The following is a 21,440-nucleotide window of genomic DNA, read 5'->3' as shown; positions in this document are numbered from 1 at the left end:
GTTTTCTGAGCGTGAAGGAATAGCTATCTCGAAGAAGTCCTGAGATGGTGAAGGGAATGGGAGAAGCACCTTAAGGGGCGGTGTGTGTGTGTGTGTGTGTGTGTGTGTGTGTGTGTGTGTGTGTGTGTGTCTGTTCAAGACTAGAGAGCAAAGGAAACTTCCAGTGGGGGCATTTGTTGGCTATTGTTTTGTGGGCATGCTTACAGGGTTTGGGAGAGAATAGAGGTGGGGTCACTGAACACAATAGAGATTAAAGAGAAGCTTAAAAAGGTTTTCCATTAACCAACCCAGATGCCCCTCAGTAGACGAATGGATCAGGAAAATGTGGTACATATACACAATGGAATTTTATGCCTCTATCAGAAAGAAAGACATTGCCCCATTCGTAAGGAAATGGAAGGACTTGGAAAAAATTATACCAAGTGAAGTGAGTCAGACCCAAAGAAACATGGAATCTGTGGTCTCCCTCATAGGGAATAATTAGCACAGGTTTGGGCTAGTCACAGCAGAGGATCACAAGAGCCCAATAGCTATACCCTTATGAACACATAAGATGATGCTAAGTGAAATGGACTCCATGTTATGGAAATGGCTGTTATATCACTGTTGTAATTACTTTCAACATGTGATATGAAACCGTAGCTTCTATTATTGATGACCCTCTTGTATCCACTTCCTGTGGTTGTACCTGCACTATCTCTGTATCTTATCTGTGTACATTGGAAACTGTATATACTGGCATTAGAACTAGGAAACTGAAAGGGAATACCAAAATCGAGAGGCACAGGGTAAAAAGACAAACGACTATAAAAGCAATACTTGCAAAACTGTTTGGTGCAAATCAACTGAAAAACTCATGGGGGGAAAGGGAAAGGGGGAGGGAAAAAATAAATAAATAAAAGGTGCTCCGTTGGTGGTGACACTACCCTGTGAAGGGAGGTTGAGAATATGACCGGTGTTTTTTCACATTAACGATGGCTGGGGGGGTGTATGATGTTAGCAGGATTTGAGACAGGGAATGAATAGGAAGGATAACAGCCTACAGTAAGGTGCAAGGCAGTACTGTAGATTTGTCCCTACACAAGGCCACTAACAGCTACCCCTGGTGGTGAGTCTCATCGGGGAGAAGGAGAGACAGGACAAACGGTGGCAGGCTCTGGTCCTAAGGACCTAACGAGTACTAATGTCCAAAGCACCCTTGGCTTAGGACTTAGCAAGGGAAATGTAAGTACCTCACAAGGGGCCTCAGAGCATAGATGTAATGTAGCCAGTGAGGTAGTCTCCCTACTAACTGAATGCACTTATAACAAACCAGAACCTTTAAATTTATTTGGTTCATTTAAAAATGAGGTTAGTTGAAGAGCAAGATTGCATTCTGCACCGTAAGAGGGAAAGATGTACAGTCAATGGCAAGCAAACGTTTTTATAAGCCAGAACTGGGGCTTGAACGTGGGGCCTGGGCGCTGTCTTAGCTTTTTCACTCAAGACTGCTGGCCTACCACTTTAGCCACAGCTCTACGTCCAGCTTTTTGCTGGTTAATTGAAGATAATAGTCACCACGGTCCTCAAATCTCAGCCTCTTGAGGAGCTAGGATTACAAGCATGAGCCACTTGCATTCGGCTAGAAACCTCTCCAACTGGGGGTGTTCGTGCTGGAATCTTGGATTAATGGTGACTTTTTCAGTGGGGAAGGAACCAGAGACCACCGTGAACCTGCTCTTTTGCTTCTGAATGGTGCTTAAACAGAGAGACAAAGTGTGTTTTTCTTTTGTCACTCATCCACACAAGTAAATGGAAAGCTGAATACTAGAGACTTTGGGTTTTGAATGTAATCTTGACCTTTTGAAATAACAGGCTCGAAAATGGACCAACGTGTAAGTCAAAGGAGCAAGTGCGACGTGTGGTTCCTGGGGTGCTGAGGAGAACACGGTGTTCTCATGGTGGCTGCAGCCTCAGCGGAAGGACTTCATCATCTGGTAAGTGACGTGGGCCTCCGGGTTCCTGCTCTCCTCGTACACGTTGATGGGCATCTCTTTTTCTTCAGCGTGAATCGGCATCCGCTTGCCCTGCACGCTCATGAGCTTCACCGCCAGGGGCCCAAGGTTTGAATAATCCTGGTGGAGAGACAGAGGAGCGGGTTAACCGGCAAGTTAGCCCTGACAGGTAGTCCTTTATTCTCCTTGACCCCTCTACCCAGCTAATGTTGGCTTTGTTTCTTGTCATCTATAGCCTGTGAGCAAGCCGAGGCGAGGGCCTGCTATCTGGGTGTCCTTGAGAGCTCATTTCCTGGTTCACCCCTTAAATTACCAAACATCCTGGCATGCTGTAGAGTTTGCAATAAAGAGCTCCCGGTATTTGAATTTAACAGAATCAAAGAATGAAAACAAAGGAGCCACATTTTACTTCCCAAGGCTGCTTACACTTGCATTTCATTTTTTAAAAAAATTTTTGTCAATTGAAAGGTGATGAATGGAGGGCTGGGAATATGGCCTCCTGGCAAGAGTGCTCGCCTCGTAGACATGAAGCCCTGGGTTCGATTCCTCAGCACCACATATATAGAAAAGCCGGAAGTGGGGCTGTGGCTCAAGTGGCAGAGTGCTAGCCTTGAACAAAAAGAAGCCAGGGACAGTGCTCAGGCCGTGAGTTCAAGCTCCAGGACTGGCAAAAAAAAAAAAAAAACAAGAAAGGGGATGAATGAGGAGTTACAGTTACAAAAGTAAGGTAGTGATTACATTTGCTTTTAGACAATGTTACCCCATCCTTCATTTTCTCCTGCTTGCCCCTCCCTACCTGTATTTCATTTTCAAACTGTTCCACTATGAAAGGGAAAGGGAATTGATGGAGATCTACCACTTTATACACTAAGGACGTGATAGTTGTACCACCATCAGGCATGACGTCACGGTGTGCACCTGTAACCCAGCACTCAGAAATGGAGGCAAGTGGATCCCATGTTTGAGACTACCTGGCTAGGCGACGAAGCAAGACTCTACCTCAAAAATAACAACAAACGGGAGGGGGAAATGGAAGGCGTGAAAGGGTAACATTGTCCAAAAAGCAACGTCTTCTTTACCTGATGTACATAACTTCAAAAGGGATAAAAGCAAACACCATTCGTGTGGAAGTAAATATGCCCCGCTCTCAAACGAATGGCACCCATGTAGATTTTGTGTACAATTGTTTGCCAGTCTGCACTCACCGCAACAATGAGAGCCATGATTCCAAGATGCATATTGGAGCACCTGGAGTGTACAGTTGAGAGACTAGGACATTCATTCATCTTGGGTGGGGGGGGGGTGGTTGAACTCAGGGCCTCATGCTCTTGCTTAGCTCATTTGCTCAAGGCTGGTGCTCTACCACTTGAGCTACATCCTTAAAGACTTTTTGCTGATTAGTTAGTCTCACACTCTCCTGCCTGGGCTGGCTTTGAACCGCAGTTCTCAGATCTTAGACTCCCGAGCAGCTAGGATCACAGCTGTGAACCACTGGAGCCCGGATGCTTTCATGAAGCTTACCTTGAAATCCCGCTCATCCTCGTACAGTAAAAAGTTCAGAGGAGAGCCCCCGAGCTCTTGCCAGGACCCGAACCCCTCGAGTGTCTTCAGGCGCTGGACGTCGTCACTGCTGTCTTTACAGATGATGCTACCCAGCTCCCCTAAAGATCTCGAGTCTGTCGTCTCTAATTTTGACGGCTCTTCTGTGATGAACACAACGCAGTTAGATACACGTGGTGGAAGGATTTAAACGTAACATGCGATAGATCCGGTGACACATTTTTAATTCAAAAGGACTTTGCCTGTCAGAAATGTAAAATCTGGAGCTAGGATTATAGGTCAATGGTAGTTTCAGCCTAGCATGTGGGCCAATCCCAGCACTGGAGAAAAAGCAAGAAAACAAAGTGGAAGGGGGAAGGAGAAATCGGTGGGAAACAAGAGAAAGAGAAGAAAAGAAATAGAAAGTATTGATTAAAGTAAGGAGCAGCCTCATTTTAAGAAGCTCCAAATTATATTGCCTTCTGTTAGCTAGTGAGTTCAGTATCATTTGGAAACAAATATGGCTTTCGGTTGGCTAAGCTGGGACCCAAAGTATGCCAGTGTGGGGAAATACCCTGTCGCTTTTCACTGGTCAAGTTCAATTAGAAACGAAGTATTGTGGTGCTTGCCTGTCATTCTGGCACCTGGGAGGCTGAGGCCGGAACATCATGCGTTCAAGGCCAGCCAGGGCTATACAGTGAGACCAAAAGAAAGAAGAGATGAGAGAGAGAGACAGAGGTATAGACAGACTGAGGGAGAGACGGAGAGGAAAGGGAGAAAGAGAGGCTGGGAGAGAGAGGGGGGAGGGAGAGGGAGGGAGGGAGGGAGAGAGAGAAAGAGAGAGGGAGGGGGAGGGAGAGAGAGGGGGAGGGAGGGAGAGAGAGGGGGAGGGAGGGAGGGAGGGGGAGGGAGAGGAAGGGAGAGAGGATAGAACACACAGCAGGAAGTCTGTGACTCTGCCCTGAGTAGCTTTTGTGGGTGGGGTACCCGCCCATAAGAGATGGTTAGTAGCTGTTCATTAAATTGAGAAAAAAAAAATCAACACCGCCACAGAACGCCACCTGTTGGTTGGCCTGAGAAGTGCAGGATCGTTCCTCCGGGAGGCGCCTCGGGCTGCCCGGTGGCCTGGGCGAGGTAGAGCCGCCTGAAAGAACCAAGGAGAGCGTGTGGGTGGCCCCTGCTCGCCGGGGTCCAGTGCGGGTGGGGAGCCAGGGCTGCAGGCCCGCTGCACGCGCGCCCGCCCCGTCTTACTCGTTCGGGGCGCCGGGTGCGTGTCTGAAGGACGGATGCTCACGACGTTAAAGGCGAGAACGCACTGGGCGGCCGCAGGGCGGCTCGGGGTGGCGGGCGCGGCCCTGCGGAGGGGGAGCCGGGCACAGCGGCTGCCAGCTGCCTTGGTGCAGTTTTTTTTCTCCCCGAGTTTTAAAACGGAATAATTTTTCAAGTGTGTTTGGTCACCTAAGATGATGCTAAGTGAGATGAGCTCCATGTTGTGGGAACGACTGTTCCATCACCGTTGTAATCACGTTCCACATGCCGTGCGAAACCGTAGCTTCTACTGTGGATGATGCTCTTGTGTCCCCTTCCTGTGGCTGCACCTGCGCTATCTCTGTATCTCATCTGAGTACATTGGAGACCGTGTATGCTGGTATTACAACTAGGAAATTGGAAGGGAATACCAAAATCGAGAGACGCGGGGTAAAAAGACAAACGACTACAAAAGCAATACTTGCAAAGCTGTTGGGTGTAAATCAACTGAACAACTCATGGGGGGAAAGGGGAAGGGGGAGGGGGGAATGAGGGAGGAGGTAACAAACAGTACAAGAAATGTACCCAAGGCCTAACGCATGAAACTGTAACCTGTCTGTACATCAGTCTGATAATAGTATATATGTGTGTGTATATGTGCACAGTGTGTTTGGTCAGCTTTGCATGTAATGGATCCTCAATGTGCCGCGTGTTGGTTTTCGTTGGCTTGGAAATGGGCCCCGCTTCTCAGTGAGTCTATGGGGACATGGAGGATGCACACAGTTCCCGATTCGTGCACATCTTGCTCACATCTTCCCCACAGTGGCCTGGGGGGGGGGAGGGGAGGGGGGAGGGGGAAGGGGAGGGGGGAGGGGGGAGGGGGGCTGCCATCCAGCCAGGAAGCAGACGGGAAGTGAGCGCAGGAGTGCAGGAGCTGGGGCCGGGAGCCGCCTCGCGGGCGCCCCGTCCAGGCCCTGGGCTTTCCCGAAGCTGCTTCTCCCTTGCCCACACTCTGATTTCACCTCTTCCAAGGACAAGCAGAGCCACTGGCTCAGCCACACCGGCGGGGGGGGGGGGGGGGGGGATTTTGCACTCCTGATCTTGGGGTGGGGGCGGGGGAGGGAGGGCAGCGTTGACTCCTGGCTGGCATAGCAGATGGCGGAGGGAAAGTGTCCCATCCCGGCTGGGGCAGCTCAGTAGCGGGGCACCTCCTCAGCATTGCAAAGACGTTCCACACCGCCCTTCCTCCCCGTCCACACCGCCCTTCCTCCCCGTCCACACCGCCCTTCCTCCCTGTCCACACCCCCCTTCCTCCCCGTCCACACGGCCCTTCCTCCCCGTCCACACCGCCCTTCCTCCCCGTCCACACCGCCCTTCCTCCCCGTCCACACCGCCCTTCCTCCCCGTCCACACCGCCCTTCCTTCCCGTCCACACCCCCCTTCCTCCCCGTCCACACCCCCCTTCCTCCCTGTCCACACCCCCCTTCCTCCCTGTCCACACCGCCCTCCCTCCCCGTCCACACCGCCCTTCCTCCCTGTCCACACCGCCCTTCCTCCCTGTCCACACCGCCCTTCCTCCCTGTCCACACGGCCCTTCCTTCCCATCCACAGGGCCCTTCCTCCCTGTCCACACCCCCCTTCCTCCCTGTCCACACCGCCCTTCCTTCCCGTCCACACGGCCCTTCCTCCCTGTCCACACGGCCCTTCCTTCCCGTCCACACGGCCCTTCCTTCCTGTCCACACCGTCCTTCCTTCCCGTCCACAGGGCCCTTCCTTCCTGTCCACACCGCCCTTCCTTCCCATCCACACCGCCCTTCCTCCCTGTCCACACCCCCCTTCCTCCCTGTCCACACCGCCCTTCCTTCCCGTCCACACGGCCCTTCCTCCCTGTCCACACCGCCCTTCCTCCCTGTCCACACCGCCCTTCCTCCCCGTCCACACGGCCCTTCCTGTCCTTGCCAGTCTGTGGTCCATTAAAGAAGTCTTTGTCATTATCCTAGCCACATCAGCACTCAGCCAAGCGCAGCAGCCTGGGCTGATCACAACACAAGAGGGGAGCTGGCGGGGCACAGGGCAGCGCTGTGCCCAGGTCTAGCCAGTTCAGAGCGGGGACAATGGATAGCAGGACAGGCAGGGTTCGAAGCCACACAGTAGTGACAGCCGCGAGAGGTCGGGCAGGACCACACGGAGGACAGCAGCGGGTGGCAAGGATTCGAGCCTGAGAGTATGTCTTGTGTCTGTGTCTGAGTTATGAATGACCTTTTGAATGTTAATTCCATATTCAAGAGCCCCAGCTTCCGTCAAGAGGGATGTAAGGCTTCGGGGGAGTCGGGTGTGGAAGCTAGCCAACCCAAACACAAAGCCATGGATACACCGGGTTTCTCCTGCCCAGGGAACACTGGGACTTGCAGTGCCAGCCACTTTCTCCTCCTACAAAGTCATTTTACCACTTCATCATGCCGAGAATTCTAGAGTCTACTAGGTAATTCAATGTCCAATACATCTCTAAGAAGCTTCTAGAACCTCAGTTACCCACTCCCTTGTGCTAACTCTGCACCCCATCTATGTGGTAACAGTCCCCGCCCTCCTGGGCCATCCTGGGCACTGCTTTCTAACTAGTGCCCTCTGGCTGAAGCACTGAGCAATTAAACCATCTTTAAGAGAAACGGCTCTTTACAGACATAAATATTTACAAAACATTGTCTAGGTATGTTCGTGGATTTTGACCTGGGTATTTTGAGATCCACAATTTTACAGTTGTATAATTGTTCTATAAGCAGCAAGTTTTCTTCTTCCAGTTCATGAATCGTACTTTCTAGTCCTTCAACTTCCTTCCGGTGAATTGCAATCTGTTCACAGAAGGAGAGAAGGGATGTGAGTACTGACTGCGTTCTATGAAGTTCTCCTACAGCCAGTTCAGCTCTTTCAAGTTTGCCTGAGAGGAGGCGCTGGGGTTTGCTGAGCCCTTCCCCTGAGGACAGAACAGGTGGGGGTGTCCGCTAGGTAATTTTCAGAACTTGTTGCATGGGCAGTTACTATGGAGAATAGAAAGTGTCCTTGTCTACCCTTCCAATGCACTGCTGAATCTAAGCAAGGCCAGTTAATCTATCAATACGGTGTACTGGTAGCTCAGTGAGGATCTATTTGAAGAATACAAGAAAGACTGGTAACACGTGAAAAATTATGTGCTATGGTGTTTTGAAAAAGGGAAGCGTACACTTAGTAGCCTTTTCTGTAAACTTCTATATTATAGTTAGGATTCTAGTCATAAGCCATCATTAGTGTATGTGTGTGTGTGTATGCGTGTGTGTGTACGCGTGTGTGTGTGTGTGCGCATGCGCGCATGCAGGTGCAAGCACTGATATTGGGACTTGAACTTAGGTCATGGGCACTGTCCCTTAGCTTTGCCGCTCCAGGCTGGGCCCCTACCACGTGAGCCTTAGCTCCACCTCTGGGTTTTTGATGGTTAATGGAAGATAAGAATCTCTTGGGCTTTTCTGCCTGGGTTGGCTTTGAACTCTACAATCCTCAGCTCTCAGCCGCCTGGGATCTACTGGCCAGGATTACCAGCATGAGTCCCTGGTGCCCAGCTTCCTCATCAGTTTTTGAAGTACATTTTGTTAACTGCTGTCTAAAGAGTGGGAAGGAAACACTTCCAGACTGACCCCCGACTGTCCTCTCTGCCCCCACCCCATGGGGCCGCGTGGGTGCCAGACTAGGTGTTCATGGGAGAGATCAGGAGAGTTGGGAGAGTTAGAACTACGTATAGAGAGTGGAGGATGTTGAGATTAATAGAACAATGAACAGGGGTGGGGGGCTGACCATGTAGCTTAGTGGTAGAGCGCTTGCCTAGCATACATGAAGCCCTGGGTTCGATTCCTCAGTACCACATACACAGAAGAAGCCAGAAGTGGCTCAAGTGGAAGAGCGCTAGCCTTGAGAAAAAGAAGCTCAGGGACAGTGCCCAGGCCCTGAGTTCAAGCCCCAGGTCTGGTGGGGGGGAAAATGAAGAGGGAAGGGGAAGTCATAAGGGCATTGAGGGAATGGGATAAGGAAAAAACCAAACCAAACCCCGCCGGTGCTTCCGTTCCCCATGGCTTCTGCAGAGCTGCCCCGAGCGCAGCTGAGGACTGACAAGGTCACTAAGATGGAATTGCACTTCAGAATTTTGAAGCATTTCTTACATTACTGAAAATGTAGCATTCAAGTCATGGTTCTGAGCTAGATGCAGGATACAACCGTGAATGAGACCAGGTTCCCGCCCCTCCCCACAGTTTATAATCCAGTGAATATACAAACACACGTAACTACAAAGCAGCAGCATACAAGAGGCTCAAGAACTGTGGGTGGTTTGGTGTGAGAAAGAAAAGCATGTATTACTTTCCTGGCTGGACTGGCTTCGAAATGGGATCTTCAGATCTCAGCCTCCTGAGTAGCGAGGGTTATAGTGCCTGGCTCTAGCTTTTATAATCATACAAATATATTTACATTTCTGGAGTGAGAAAGCAAAAAGGAGGGAGAAAAATTGGAAGATCCTCAAATACCTATGACAGAAATCAGGAAAGAATATTTAGCTAATGCTAATAAGACAGGGATGTAGAATAAAATACCTATTTTTGAAATTGTCTTTTGAACATTTTATGGAAGCCTTAGGTCTCCTCATGTTAACTTCTTTCCTTTGTTTAGTTTCTCGGTTTTCCATTTGTTAAATCAGTTTAAGTCGTTTGAAGATTTCAGTTCTGTTCATTTTCTTAATAAGCATGCTAAATTAGACCGAATAATGACATTCATACAACAAGAAATCTTTGTATCCTTCCCAGGGATCTGAAATTCTGGTTACTGTTGAAAGAAGTTAGATGGAGAAATACCTCCAAGCACTCCATTATTGAACAATCCATTGTTACTCATTCTAAACCTGCCCCCAAGAAATTGACATTCATTGTTCGGTTGCCAGACAGTTTTTAAGTCTTGTAATAAAACATCAAACCAGGAATGATCTACATTGATTTTGTATGTAAATTTAATGATGCTAAAATGAATATTTATTGAAATAAGAAGTAATTAAAATCTATTGAATTTCCTTAAAATTATGTCTTTTATTATTAAGCCCTTTTCTCCTATGATTAAATTAAACTTGGCATATTTTTCAATCTTTTATTTCCATTGAATTATAAAAGTAAAAGCAAGGAAAGTGTCATGTGTGGTTTTCGCAGAGTCAAGGCTTTCTTTACAGTCAAATATAAGTTCTTTTGTCATCATTTTCTCTAAACGTAAGATCCATGACATCTTTTTTTTTTTTTTTTTTTTGGCCAGTCCTGGGCCTTGGACTCAGGGTCTGAGCACTGTCCCTGGCTTCCTTTTGCTCAAGGCTAGCACTCTGCCACTTGAGCCACAGCGCCACTTCTGGCCGTTTTCTGTATATGTGGTGCTGGGGAATTGAACCTAGGGCCTCGTGTATCCGAGGCAGGCACTCTTGCCACTAGGCCATATCCCCAGCCCCAAATCCATGACATCTTAAAAAGTGAAGCGTTGAATGAGATCATGTTTGATAAAAGTATAAGAACTAAGTTGCTTCCCAGTACAGCGTGCGTGTGCATGTGTGTGCACGTGCGCGTGCCAGTTTTTGACTCAGCGTGGAGTCTACCATTCGAACCACACCTCCACTCAGGCACTGGCTGGCGAGTTCCAGATGGAGTTTCACACTGTTTCCCCCAGGCTGGCTTTGAACCTCGATCCTCTCATTTCTCCCTCCTGAGTAGCTAGCCGGCACCAGGCCCCCGCGCTGCTTGGCTATGACCACATCTTGAGGGTTCTGCTTTCCTCATTTGGGTTTATTTTATTAGCACACATTGCTCTACGGGGGGTGTGGGGTGGGGGGTGGGACGGAGGACGGAGCCACACGTGTGTGCACTGTGTCCCTGGCCCTTCCATGCTTCTCCAGACTCACCAACTGTACTCAAGTCGTGAAAAAGGAAAGGGGGGCCGGAGACGCTGCAAGCCACGTCTCTATGGTGAATGTCTAGGAAACACGGGAAGAAATTGCAAGAAGGAATTGAACAAGTCATCTCACAGGTGTACCTGTGAAGTTGGGGTGTCTGTGCGGGAAGATGTGGGGGGCAAATGAAAATAGAGATCCAGAGTTACTCAGGAAGCAGTCCGCAGCCAGCCCGGGACGGGGGGGGGGGGGGGGAAGCGCGAGGCACTGAACCCGACAGCCACAGGGGGCGGGGGCGCAATGGAAACTCCACCTATTAAGTTTTCCTATTCTCTCTGTAGATGAGTTCCTTGTGACACTTTATTTCATTTCAGGGGGTCCTGAGGAGACACAGGGTACAGTCTGCTAGACTCAACACAACATTCACAATTCACAAATGTTTTGGGATCGCCTAAGGTTTTTACCCTAAGATCGAAGCTGTGCATCGGGGTCACCCCTTCACTGGGAGAATCAACATGCATTGGTATTCAATCAGTAAATATTTAATAAGCATGGGTTGTTTGTCAGGGGACATGAATATACACTTGAAAAAACCAAAGGGACTGTGTATCGAGGACATGGATGCACAGACAGACAAATGGTTCACATATTTTAGCAAGGACACTGGGAGGAAAGAGAGTGATGGAGGAAACCTCAGCATTTCCTGAGGTTCTAAAATGATTCACAAACTGCCTGGAAGAGGCGTTTTCCAGGCAGATGAGCATGACGAAGTAATGGAGATGCTGACAAGGGGACCATCACGACAAGGAGGGGGCGCAGCAGCTCCTAACAAACAATCAGCAGCTCACAAGGCCCACAGCGTGGCGCGTGAGTCTGTGCCCCTGGATCTGAGCTGTCCTTTGCTGCAGCCCCTTTGCCATCACCTGGGGCTCCGGGGGGGAAGAGAAGATTCCGTGATGGCAGTTTGTGTGGAAGACCAAACTGATCCTCCAACAGGCAGTGCCTCCTTAACATCTCAAAGGAAACTGCCCCAAACCCGAGGCTGCCTTCGCTGTTATGTGCCGGGAGCGAACTCCTCCCGGCTACTGGTCAACCAGGCCACCCCTGCGACTTCAGCCGGTGTTAACTAGTCATGCCTTTCCCACCCCCTGCCCCCAACTCTCTGTATTTCACCTCTCTCTAGTTCAAGTCTGTCTCTGAAGACGGCTGAAGATGTACTCAGGTACTCTCTTCTCATAATTGCCATGGGATGAGAAATCTCCTTTCTCTGCCCTTTACTATCTCTTTATTTGGCACATGAGGTGCATGGCTGGACGAAACTTGGGGCTCCTAGACGTTGGACCTTTGATCTCAAGAGTACTTCTTGTACAGCAGAGAGACAAAGGGGACCAAGGATCCAAAGGACACCCCATGGACCTAAGAGCTCTTCACTAACACACTAAAGGCCATGCAAGCATGTCTCTCCCTCTGTATTTCCTGTGGCCATCTTGGAAAAGACATTGGAGGGGAGGGTGGTGGTGTGAGCCCAGGAGGAGAAAGACTAGTTCACTTTTAGGACATCAAGAAACTTTATATTTGAGTATACTGTAAACTCCCACATCCCTTCTGGTTGTTATCAAAACTACTTCTGGGGGCTGGGGATATGGCCTAGTGGCAAGAGCGCTGCCTCGTATATATGAAGCCCTGGGTTCGATTCCCCAGCACCACATATACAGAAAACGGCCAGAAGTGGCGCTGTGGCTCAAGTGGCAGAGTGCTAGCCTTGAGCAAAAAGAAGCCAGGGACAGTGCTCAGGGCCTGAGTCCAAGCCCCAGGACTGGCCAAAAACAAAACAAAACAAAACAATAAAAACAAAACAACAAAAACTACTTCTGGTACGTGCTAAGTAACAGTTGTGGTAGAATTAGGACTTCACTTGGATTTTACTTTATCTTGGTCAAAGCTCATTGCTGTTCTCATGTCTTCAGTTCATAATTCATCAGTCATTTCTACTTCAAATATTGTGAAAGAAGCCAGGCACTGGTGACTCACGCCTGTAATCCTGGCTACTGAGGAGGATGAGATCTAAGGATCACGGTTCAAAGCCAGCCCAGGCAGGAAAGTCTATATGACTCTTACCTCCATTTAACCACCAGAAAACCAGAAATGGCACTGTGGCTCAAAGTGGTAGAGTGCTGGCCTTGAGCAGAAAAAGCTCAGGGACAGTGTCCAGACCCAGAGTTCAAGCCCAATGACAGACAAAAAAAAAAAAAATATATATATATATATATATATATACATATATACATATATATGTATTGATGAATTCCACTTACCTCTCTTTTTAGCCAGTCATTCTCCCAGATTTCTCGATAACTTCCCCTATCAATGAACTTCACAGCATTCTAAAAGAAAGTTTTCTGTGTTAGGGAGGAGTTTCCACTTGGCCATTCCTAATTTTAGCAATGGTGACATACAATGTATCTGATCTTTTTTTTGGCGGATGGGGTGGGGGTGGGGCTGCCAATACTAGGGCTTGAATCAGGACCTAGGTGCTGTCCCTTAGCTTTTTAGCTCAAGGCTGGCACTCTTATCAATAGAGCCATAGCTCCCCTTCCAATTTTTTGGTGGTTAATTGGAGATAAGAGTCTCATGGACTTCCCTGCCTGGGCTGGAGTAGCTAGCATTATGGGCATGAGCCACTGGCATCTGGCATATCTATTTTTTAAACATATTTATGTGATTTCTTCACACGTGGTAGGCAAACTCTCTGTTGCGGTGCCACAGACTTAGCCTGATATTTACATTTTCATCAACTAGAATTGTATAGTGGATGACGTTGTAGCTCTCTATGAGATGGTTTTATATAGGTATCATGTTACAAATTAGATTCTCAGTATCAGAAGGCCAGAACCAAAAGAAATTCAGAAAGCTATTCTAGCTAGCCAAGAACTGGTGGCTCACGCCCGTCATCCTAGCTGGATCCTCTTGTATTTATGCTTCCTCTGTAAGTTGGGATTTAAGGAAGGAATTGCTGTTTCAGCTTTGTTTTTTGCTGGTACCTGAGTTTGAACTCGGGACCTTGAGATTGTTTGGCTGGAGGCAGGCCTGCAGTTCCACTTTGTGGTAGTCATTTCGGAAATGGAGTCTTACGGACTCTTCTGCCCAGGCTGGCTTTGAACTACGATACTCCGTAGCTCAGCCTCATGAGTAGCCGGGATTACAGGCGTGGACCATCCACACTCAGCTAACGGCCAGCTTTTTTACTTGTTAACAGCGTAATCTCACGAACATTTGCTCAAAATGGCCTTGAAGCACAATCTTCTTAATCTGAGGAGAATCTAGATTATAGACCTGAGAGAGCAGAACCCAAGTACTTAACCACTATGATAAACTATCACAGATAAGGGCTGGGGCTGGGAAGGTGACCTAGCGGTAGAGTGCTTGCCTAGCATGCATGAAGCCCTGGGTTCGATTCCTCAGCACCACATACATAGAAAAAGCCGGAGGTAGCACTGTAGCTCAAGAGGTAGAGTGCTAGCCTTGAGCAAAAAGAACCCAGGGACAGTGCTCAGGCCCTGAGTCGCAAACGCCAGGGCTGGCAAAATAAAGAAATGCATAAATAATGAGGGGAATACTTCGCTTTACGATGGAAGCAGAGGTTGGAGGCATGGCTCAGGTAGTAGTGTCAGCAATGAGAAATGCATCGCATACCAAGTCCTGGTTTTGGACCAAAAAAAAAAAAAAAAAAAAAAGGAAATGTACCTGGGTAGCCCACTCCTTCTTTTGTTCTAGTTGCAACAAAGTTTCTCTGATTATTCTCTTTCTAGCATCTTCCAGAGTGACTTTATAATGCTCTATATAAAGAAATGAAAAGCTTTAATAGGACTGATCCTAGGTAAAACTATGGTTTAATAACTATTTCACCTTCTGGGATTCTCATCTGTCTATGCATATATTTTTCTGAATTCCCAAAGCATATTTTTATGATGCACCTGGCTCCTACAATTAGAAGAAATGCTCCCCTAGTTTGCTACCATCTTAAGTAAACTAATGGAAGATCAAAAGAATGCATGTTCAAAGGACTGTCTCTTCAAAAGGAGAATTTTAAACACTGTAGTGTTTGTACAGCTATCTGTTTTCTGCACCACACCATTTAGGATTCTAGAAGACAGTATAAATATCTCATTCTCTGCTTGCGTGGCACCATGCACATCTGACTCCAAGAAGCGAGCACACGGAGCAGAGGTCGCTGGAGGTAGCATGCCTGCCCGCATGTCGCTACTCTCTCCACGTTGTCCAATGTTCATAAATGTCATATGGAGGAGAAGAGATAAAGTTCTAGACTTCACTGTTCCTTTTTGTTTCTTTTCTGGCACTGGGGCTTAAACTCTCCCTTGGCATTTTTATTCAAAGCTGGTGCTAGACCACTTGAGCCATAGCTCCATTTCTGGCTTTCGGTGGTTCATTAGATAAGGATCCTGACCACTGCCATCCTTATATGTCAGCTTTCTGCGGCTTGGATTACAGGTGGAAGCAACTAACTAGTGCCCGGCTAGCTGAGCTTTATTCATAGCACATGCACAATCATTGTTTGGAAGTCAAGATCTATGATCCTATATAAATACGTTGAAGTATCACGATACTAGATTGTTGGGCAGGTCCGCCCAGCCCTATTTAAATTCCTCTGTAACTACATTTAAAACTGGGATGAGGTGTGCTGTGGCACCTGCCACTTAGGACGCTGTTTAACAGCTCATTGTCCTTCACAGACCCATGCAGTCGAAGTAGAACTACAGGGAAGGCGATCCCAGACCGGACTCCGCGAGCTAGCCCTGTTCACCTGACCTGACATTTTCTCTGCATTCTCTTTAACTGTGTTGATGTCATTTTCTAAGGAAACAATGGTTTGAGCATGTTGTTTGCTCCCAACATTCTTATATTCTTCCCAATATTCCTTTTCACCAAGTTTCTCAAGAAATATTTTCTCAGCATTACTTATTTGCACACGCATGTCTGTTGGAAAGAAAATCAAGACACATGTCATTTTTATTGCCATGACAATCATATGTTGCAATCTGTTATCATAAAGTCAAAGTCTGATATAAAAATGCCATTAACTCATAAACATTATTGTATATATATTATATATATGTTATATATATTTTGTGTATATATAGTGTATATAATTTTAGGAAATCTAAATGATTCATATTATTAGATTCAACATCTAAGTAAAATCAAAACTTCTATTTTCAATAGGTATGTAGTGTAGGCTGCCAATGGTATAAATGCCTAGAAACCCCCAACTTCATGCAGTCCTGTGATAAGGGTCCCATTCTGTATAACACATTAGGCCACGCTTCCTTACTGTAGTATAAAGAACTTTTGTCTCTGAGCAAAGGCAATCTGAAGTCATTTTTGTAAGGGCATTATTGTTATCGCCATGGTTTGTGTGTGTGTGTGTGTGTGTTTATGTGGCTTTTAGGAAACTCACGGCTGGCACTTTAACACCTGGGCCACAACTCCACTCCCAGCTTTTTTGGTGGTTAATGTGGAGGTTAACCACCAAAGCAATTGGCGTTACACTGCAAATGAACTGGGGTCACTCACACAGACTTTTCTGCCGGGGCTGGTTTCACACTCCTATCCTGAGTAGCTAGGATTACAGGCGTGAGCCACCAGTGCATAGATTAAAAATTATTTGACTCAGTCATCTAAAATTCACTTTTTGGATTTCCCTCTTTTGGAATGGCCATCACAATAATGTGTCTTCTCCCACTCCACCACTCGGTAAGGCCTTAGAGTAAAATAAGTACAAATATGTACAAATACTGAGCTATTTCAAGCATATAACTTTTAGTCTGCCTTTATTAAGGTGCACTTGCTCAATGGGGCTTTTAGGCCTGAGTGGAGTATTGCGGAATCTATTTGAATGGGGGCATCACACAGAGCCAGGCACAATGACTGCGATGGATTTGTGCCTCACCGCACACGTGCTTTCAGAGTCCCTGGAGGATGTACTTCAGACATCTCTAGGAAGGCAGCCCTCAGCAGTACTTGGTGCTCAGTAAACGTTTACTACATGAATCATTCTAATCGGGCTGGAGAGACGCGCTTTAGCCCAAAGGCCTGAAAGGACCCCTAGACCATTCACAACTATTCTGCTAGCTACTTGGGAGGCTGAGATCTGATTATTGAAGCTTGAAACCAGTCTCGTCAGGAAAACGCCTGAGACTCATTCATGAGTAACCAGGGAAAAGCCAGAAGCCGAGCTGAGGCTCAAGTGCTAGAGTGCCAGTCTTGAGCAGAGTGCCCAGGCCCTGAGTTTAAACTCTGGTACTACACACACACACACACACACACACACACACACACACACACACACACACACTCTCTCTTAAGCAGGTCCAACTTTGCCCAATTACCACGGTTTTCCTAAGCAAGAACACGTCTTGGGGCTTTCATGGCCCATCTCCAGCATAATTTCTATCCTGCCGTCCAATTTTCCTCTTCCCAACTCTAAACTCTTTCCTCCAGCCAAACAAGAATGTGGGGGCTAGCTCCCTTAGAGAGATGGGGGAAAGGTTTCACGCTTATAGTCACCTTATTACTCTCAGATCTAAACTAAGGCGAAAGTCAAAGAAAGCGCTCAGTAATAGGCTCTCACATTAAAGAACAAGTCCCACTAGAGCCCCGTGGACTTTATCTGCCCCCCCTCGCTCCTCCTCCCCCTCACGTGGCTCCCTTGCTCACGTGATCACTGCCTTCCCCTGACCATTTACTTGTGCTTGTGGTGGTGGCGGCATCATCTGAATCCACACTCGGCGATGTTAGTGCGTGCAAGAGCTAACTGCCGCACGTGCTATCAGGATGCTCACGTTTCCTCACTCACCTTTCAGGCATTTTTCTTGGTCTCTTTCAAACTGCCATTTTTCCTTCATTGCTTCTTCCACGTCCTCCCTTGTTACAGGTGACAGTTTGTCCTCTCGCTCCTCGCTCCGCTCCTTCAGGATGTTCCTCAAGTGCCAGAGCTGCTCCTCCTTCAAGCGCCCATTCTGTCACAGACACGCGAGGGTGATGCTGTCTGCACCGGAGGCCCCCACACCGAGCTCACTCATTCCACAGTGACACAGTTACATCTCCAGGAGCTTAGAAAGCCTGCGCCCTGCACAGCTATGGACCCGAGAGCTGCCAGGCTCAGTGGTGCTTATTGAAATTGTGCTATGACTATCACGTGATTAGTGATTATATCGGCTAAATGCTGAAGTCAACTTTTCCAGGCTACATCAACTCTGTTCTCTAACTAACACAAGCCAGCCTGCACTCTGAGCACTGCTTTTGGTTTTGGTTTTGTTGCCAGTCCTGGGGCTTGAACTCAGGGCCTGAGCACTGTCCCTGGCTTCTTTTTGCTCAAGGCTAGCACTCTGCCACTTGGGCCACAGCACCACTTCTGGCTTTTTCTATATATGTGGTGCTGAGGAGTCGAACCCAGGGCTTCATGCATGCGAGGCAAACACTTTACCACTAGGCCACATTCCCAGCCCCTATCCATCTTTTTTTTTAAGTTTTTTTTTTTAATGGTTACCATTCAAGACTTCATATTTAAACTACAGACCCTTCCATATTTCTAAACTGCTTATTTAATCAACATGAAGTTTATTAATCCAATGAAAACATGCCCTAAAATAAATGGTAAAGTGAGTTCTTCACAATGAAGGACACCAAAGACAGTAAAGAAATAGGCATATTTGAAAGCCAGAATAAGTGTTACTTACTTGTTTTTCTTTTTTTCCCTACCTTATTGAAAAGACAACTGCATAGATAAATAATTATCAATCTATGTTGGTGGACATGGAAGACAAAAAGTGTAAATTCTATGGTAACAATACAAATGAGGAAGGAAGGAACGAGACAAAGGTTTCGTATGTTACTGAAATTAAGTTGATACTAATCTAAACTAGACTATTATTCATTGTTAATTGATATTGTTGAGGAAACCACTAAGAAAATAACTTTAAAATATAACAAAAGAAATAACGGAGCTGGCTGGACCCTGGTGACTCATGCCTGTAAATCCTAACTACTCAGGAAGCTGAGATCTGAGGATCACCATTCAAAGCCTGCCCCGGCAATAAGGTCTGTGAGACTCTCATCTCCAATGAACCACCAGAAAACTGGAAATGGCGCTGTGGCTCAAAGTGGTAGGACACTAGCCTTGAGCTGAAGAGCTCAGGGACAATAGAATTCCAAGCCCTGCAAAGACTGACGAGAGAGAAAGAGAGAGAGAGAGAGAGAGAGGAAGAAGAAGGAGGAGGAGGAGGAAGAAAGAAGAAAAGGAAGGAAGGAAGGAAGGAAGGAAGGAAGGAAAAGAGAAAGAAAGGGCAGAGTTAAAACAGTACACTAACACCAGGTAGGTGCTGGTGGCTCATACCTGTAACCCTAGCTACTCAGGAGGCTGAGATCTGAGGATCAAAGTTCAAAGCCAGCCTGGGCAGGAAAGTCCATGAGACTATCTCTGCTTAACCACCAGAAAACTGGAAGTGGTGCTGTGGCTCAAAGTGGTAGAGCACTAGCTAGGCCCAGAGTTCAAGCCCCATGACCAACAAAATAACAATAACAACCGTACACTAGAAGATATTTAATACAAAAGAAAGAAGTAATGGAAGATAAAACAAAAGAACATGAGACAACAAAAGAAAATTAAGATAGCAGTTGCAAAATTTTCTTATGAACAATTACATTAATGACATGAAAATAGGTTAAGTATGAAAATGAATGACCAGAACTTGGCAAAATGGGCTGTTAAAGAATGACCCAACTGCATCCTTTTTTCCCTAGCTGGTGCTGGGCTTGAGTTCAGGGCCTCCTGCAGGCGCTCTGCCCCTTGAGCCCCGCCTCCAGCCCTTTTTGCTTTAGGTTATTTTTAAGACAGAGTTTGCCAGTTTTGCCTGGTGCTGGCTTTCGCTAGCAATTTTCCCGCACAGAGGGGAAGAGCCTTTGCATGCTGCCGTAGCTGGATGCTACCCACTTCAGAGACACTTTAGATGAAAAAAAACCAAATAGGGTGAAATGTTAAAGGTGCAAGAAAAGATATACTATGCAATTAGCAATCCAAAGAAAGCTAGCATGTCTGTAGTAACGTAACACGAAAATAGGCTTTACAAAGAAAATTGTTATTGGAGGCAAAAGACAATAAATAATATGACAAAAAAGAGTAAAACCATCAAGAATATGTAACAACTAAACACACATATGCCTTGGGTTGGGTATTAGTGTTCATGCAGTTCAGAAGCACAAGCAGTGACCTATTACAGAAGTCTTTTTAGCCACATGGCAGTGGCTCATGCCTGTAACCCTGGCTCTTCACGAGGCTCGCATCGGAGGATTGCTGGTCAAAGTCAGACTGGGCAGTAAAGTCTACGAGAGTCTAATCTCCAGTTAACCACCCAAATCCCCAAGGTAGAACTGTGGTTCAAGTGGTAGAATGCTAGCCTTGAGAACAAAAGTTCAGGGAGAGTGACCAGGCCCTGAGTTCAAGGCCCAAGACTGACACCCCTCCCCCCAAAAAAAAACAACCCACAAAAAACAAAAAGAAAAGAAAAGAAAGAAATACTCTTTGTATATGTAATTCATTTAAGATAGGTCCGACTAGATTATGGTGGGCTCTAAAACCAATGATGGGTGCCCATTATTAAATAGCAGTATGCGTAGCTGGGGTACTCAGTGGTAGAGTGCTTGCTCAGCATGCATAAGGCCTTTGGCTTTGATCCCCAGTGACACACACACACACACACACACACACACACACACACACACACACCAGATGCACAGAAGAAAAGGCATTGCTTGGCTTATAAACAACTCCGTAGAAGACTCTGTTTCTAAGCCATGTCCTGCGAGAGAGTGATGAAAACACCAGAACCGAGGAGACACAATAACTTCTGTCTGAGTGAGTTTACAAGAAGCCAGTCTGGCCTCCAGGGTGCTAGCACTTGGATTTATGAGTTCTGCCCACCTAAGCTGTGAGAGAATAAGTTTCTGTTATTTTACGCAAAGAGTTTGTAGTATTCTGTTATGGCACCCCACGGAAACTATCAATACCCTCATTACAGAACCCCAAATTATATTAAGCCAACCCTTCTCCCCACTTAGTAGCAATGAGGGGTTCCCCGTACACACGATTCAGGTGTCAATGAAGGCCAACTAAGAAACCTAAGTTCTATCTATCACCAGGAAGAGTGATAAGGTAGCTGACTTATATCTATAGAAGCTAGGTAAAATATGATCCAGAGGTTACAGTATAATATCAATATGTCCATGTTTCAACTCATCATACCAACAGTCAAGATGTCAAGCTGAATGGAAAGGGCTAGTCTCATGATACCGATGCCCACGTCCCTGACCGGTTATAATTATTTGACAGAGTTAAAGCAGCTGTGATAAAACTGCTCCATGAACAATGATCAACAATGACCAATAACAGAGCAGAAAGCACCAGGTGCTGGTGACTCACACCTGTAATCCTGGATGTTCAGGAGGCTGAGATCTAAGGATCGTGGTTCAAAGCCAGCCCAGGCAGCAAAGTCCATGAGACTCTCATCTCCAATAAACCACAAAAAGCTGGAAGTGGCGCTGAAATGGTAGAGTGCTAGCCTTGAGTAAAAAAGCTCAGTGCCCAGGACCCCAGGGAAAGAGGTAGAGAGGGAGGAAGGGGGAGAGAGGGGGGAGAGAGGGGGGAGGGA

The 21,440-nt window shown here is 47.0% G+C and overlaps 1 protein-coding gene across 1 annotated transcript in view; it reads right to left on the bottom strand.

The window, feature by feature from the left end:
* Nucleotides 1–1,568: 1,568 nt before the first annotated feature.
* Nucleotides 1,569–21,440, bottom strand: part of Ccdc83 (coiled-coil domain containing 83) — a 33,160-nt gene continuing 13,288 nt past the window's right edge. The window contains exons 4-12 of the mRNA XM_048360633.1: nucleotides 17,591–17,753; nucleotides 15,544–15,711; nucleotides 14,461–14,552; nucleotides 13,032–13,100; nucleotides 7,475–7,630; nucleotides 5,592–5,608; nucleotides 4,785–4,888; nucleotides 3,516–3,697; nucleotides 1,569–2,114 (exon numbers count right to left, since the gene is read on the bottom strand). Of these exons, the coding sequence (XP_048216590.1) occupies nucleotides 1,953–2,114; nucleotides 3,516–3,697; nucleotides 4,785–4,888; nucleotides 5,592–5,608; nucleotides 7,475–7,630; nucleotides 13,032–13,100; nucleotides 14,461–14,552; nucleotides 15,544–15,711; nucleotides 17,591–17,753 (1,113 nt within the window). The 3' untranslated portion in view covers nucleotides 1,569–1,952. The remainder of the gene's footprint in view (nucleotides 2,115–3,515; nucleotides 3,698–4,784; nucleotides 4,889–5,591; nucleotides 5,609–7,474; nucleotides 7,631–13,031; nucleotides 13,101–14,460; nucleotides 14,553–15,543; nucleotides 15,712–17,590; nucleotides 17,754–21,440) is intronic.

The sequence above is a fragment of the Perognathus longimembris genome, chromosome 13 (assembly GCF_023159225.1).
Source record: "Perognathus longimembris pacificus isolate PPM17 chromosome 13, ASM2315922v1, whole genome shotgun sequence".
NCBI classification, from domain to species: domain Eukaryota; kingdom Metazoa; phylum Chordata; class Mammalia; order Rodentia; family Heteromyidae; genus Perognathus; species Perognathus longimembris.
The sequence above is the reverse complement of the archived record's forward strand: the minus strand, read 5'-3'. Positions and strand labels throughout refer to the sequence as shown.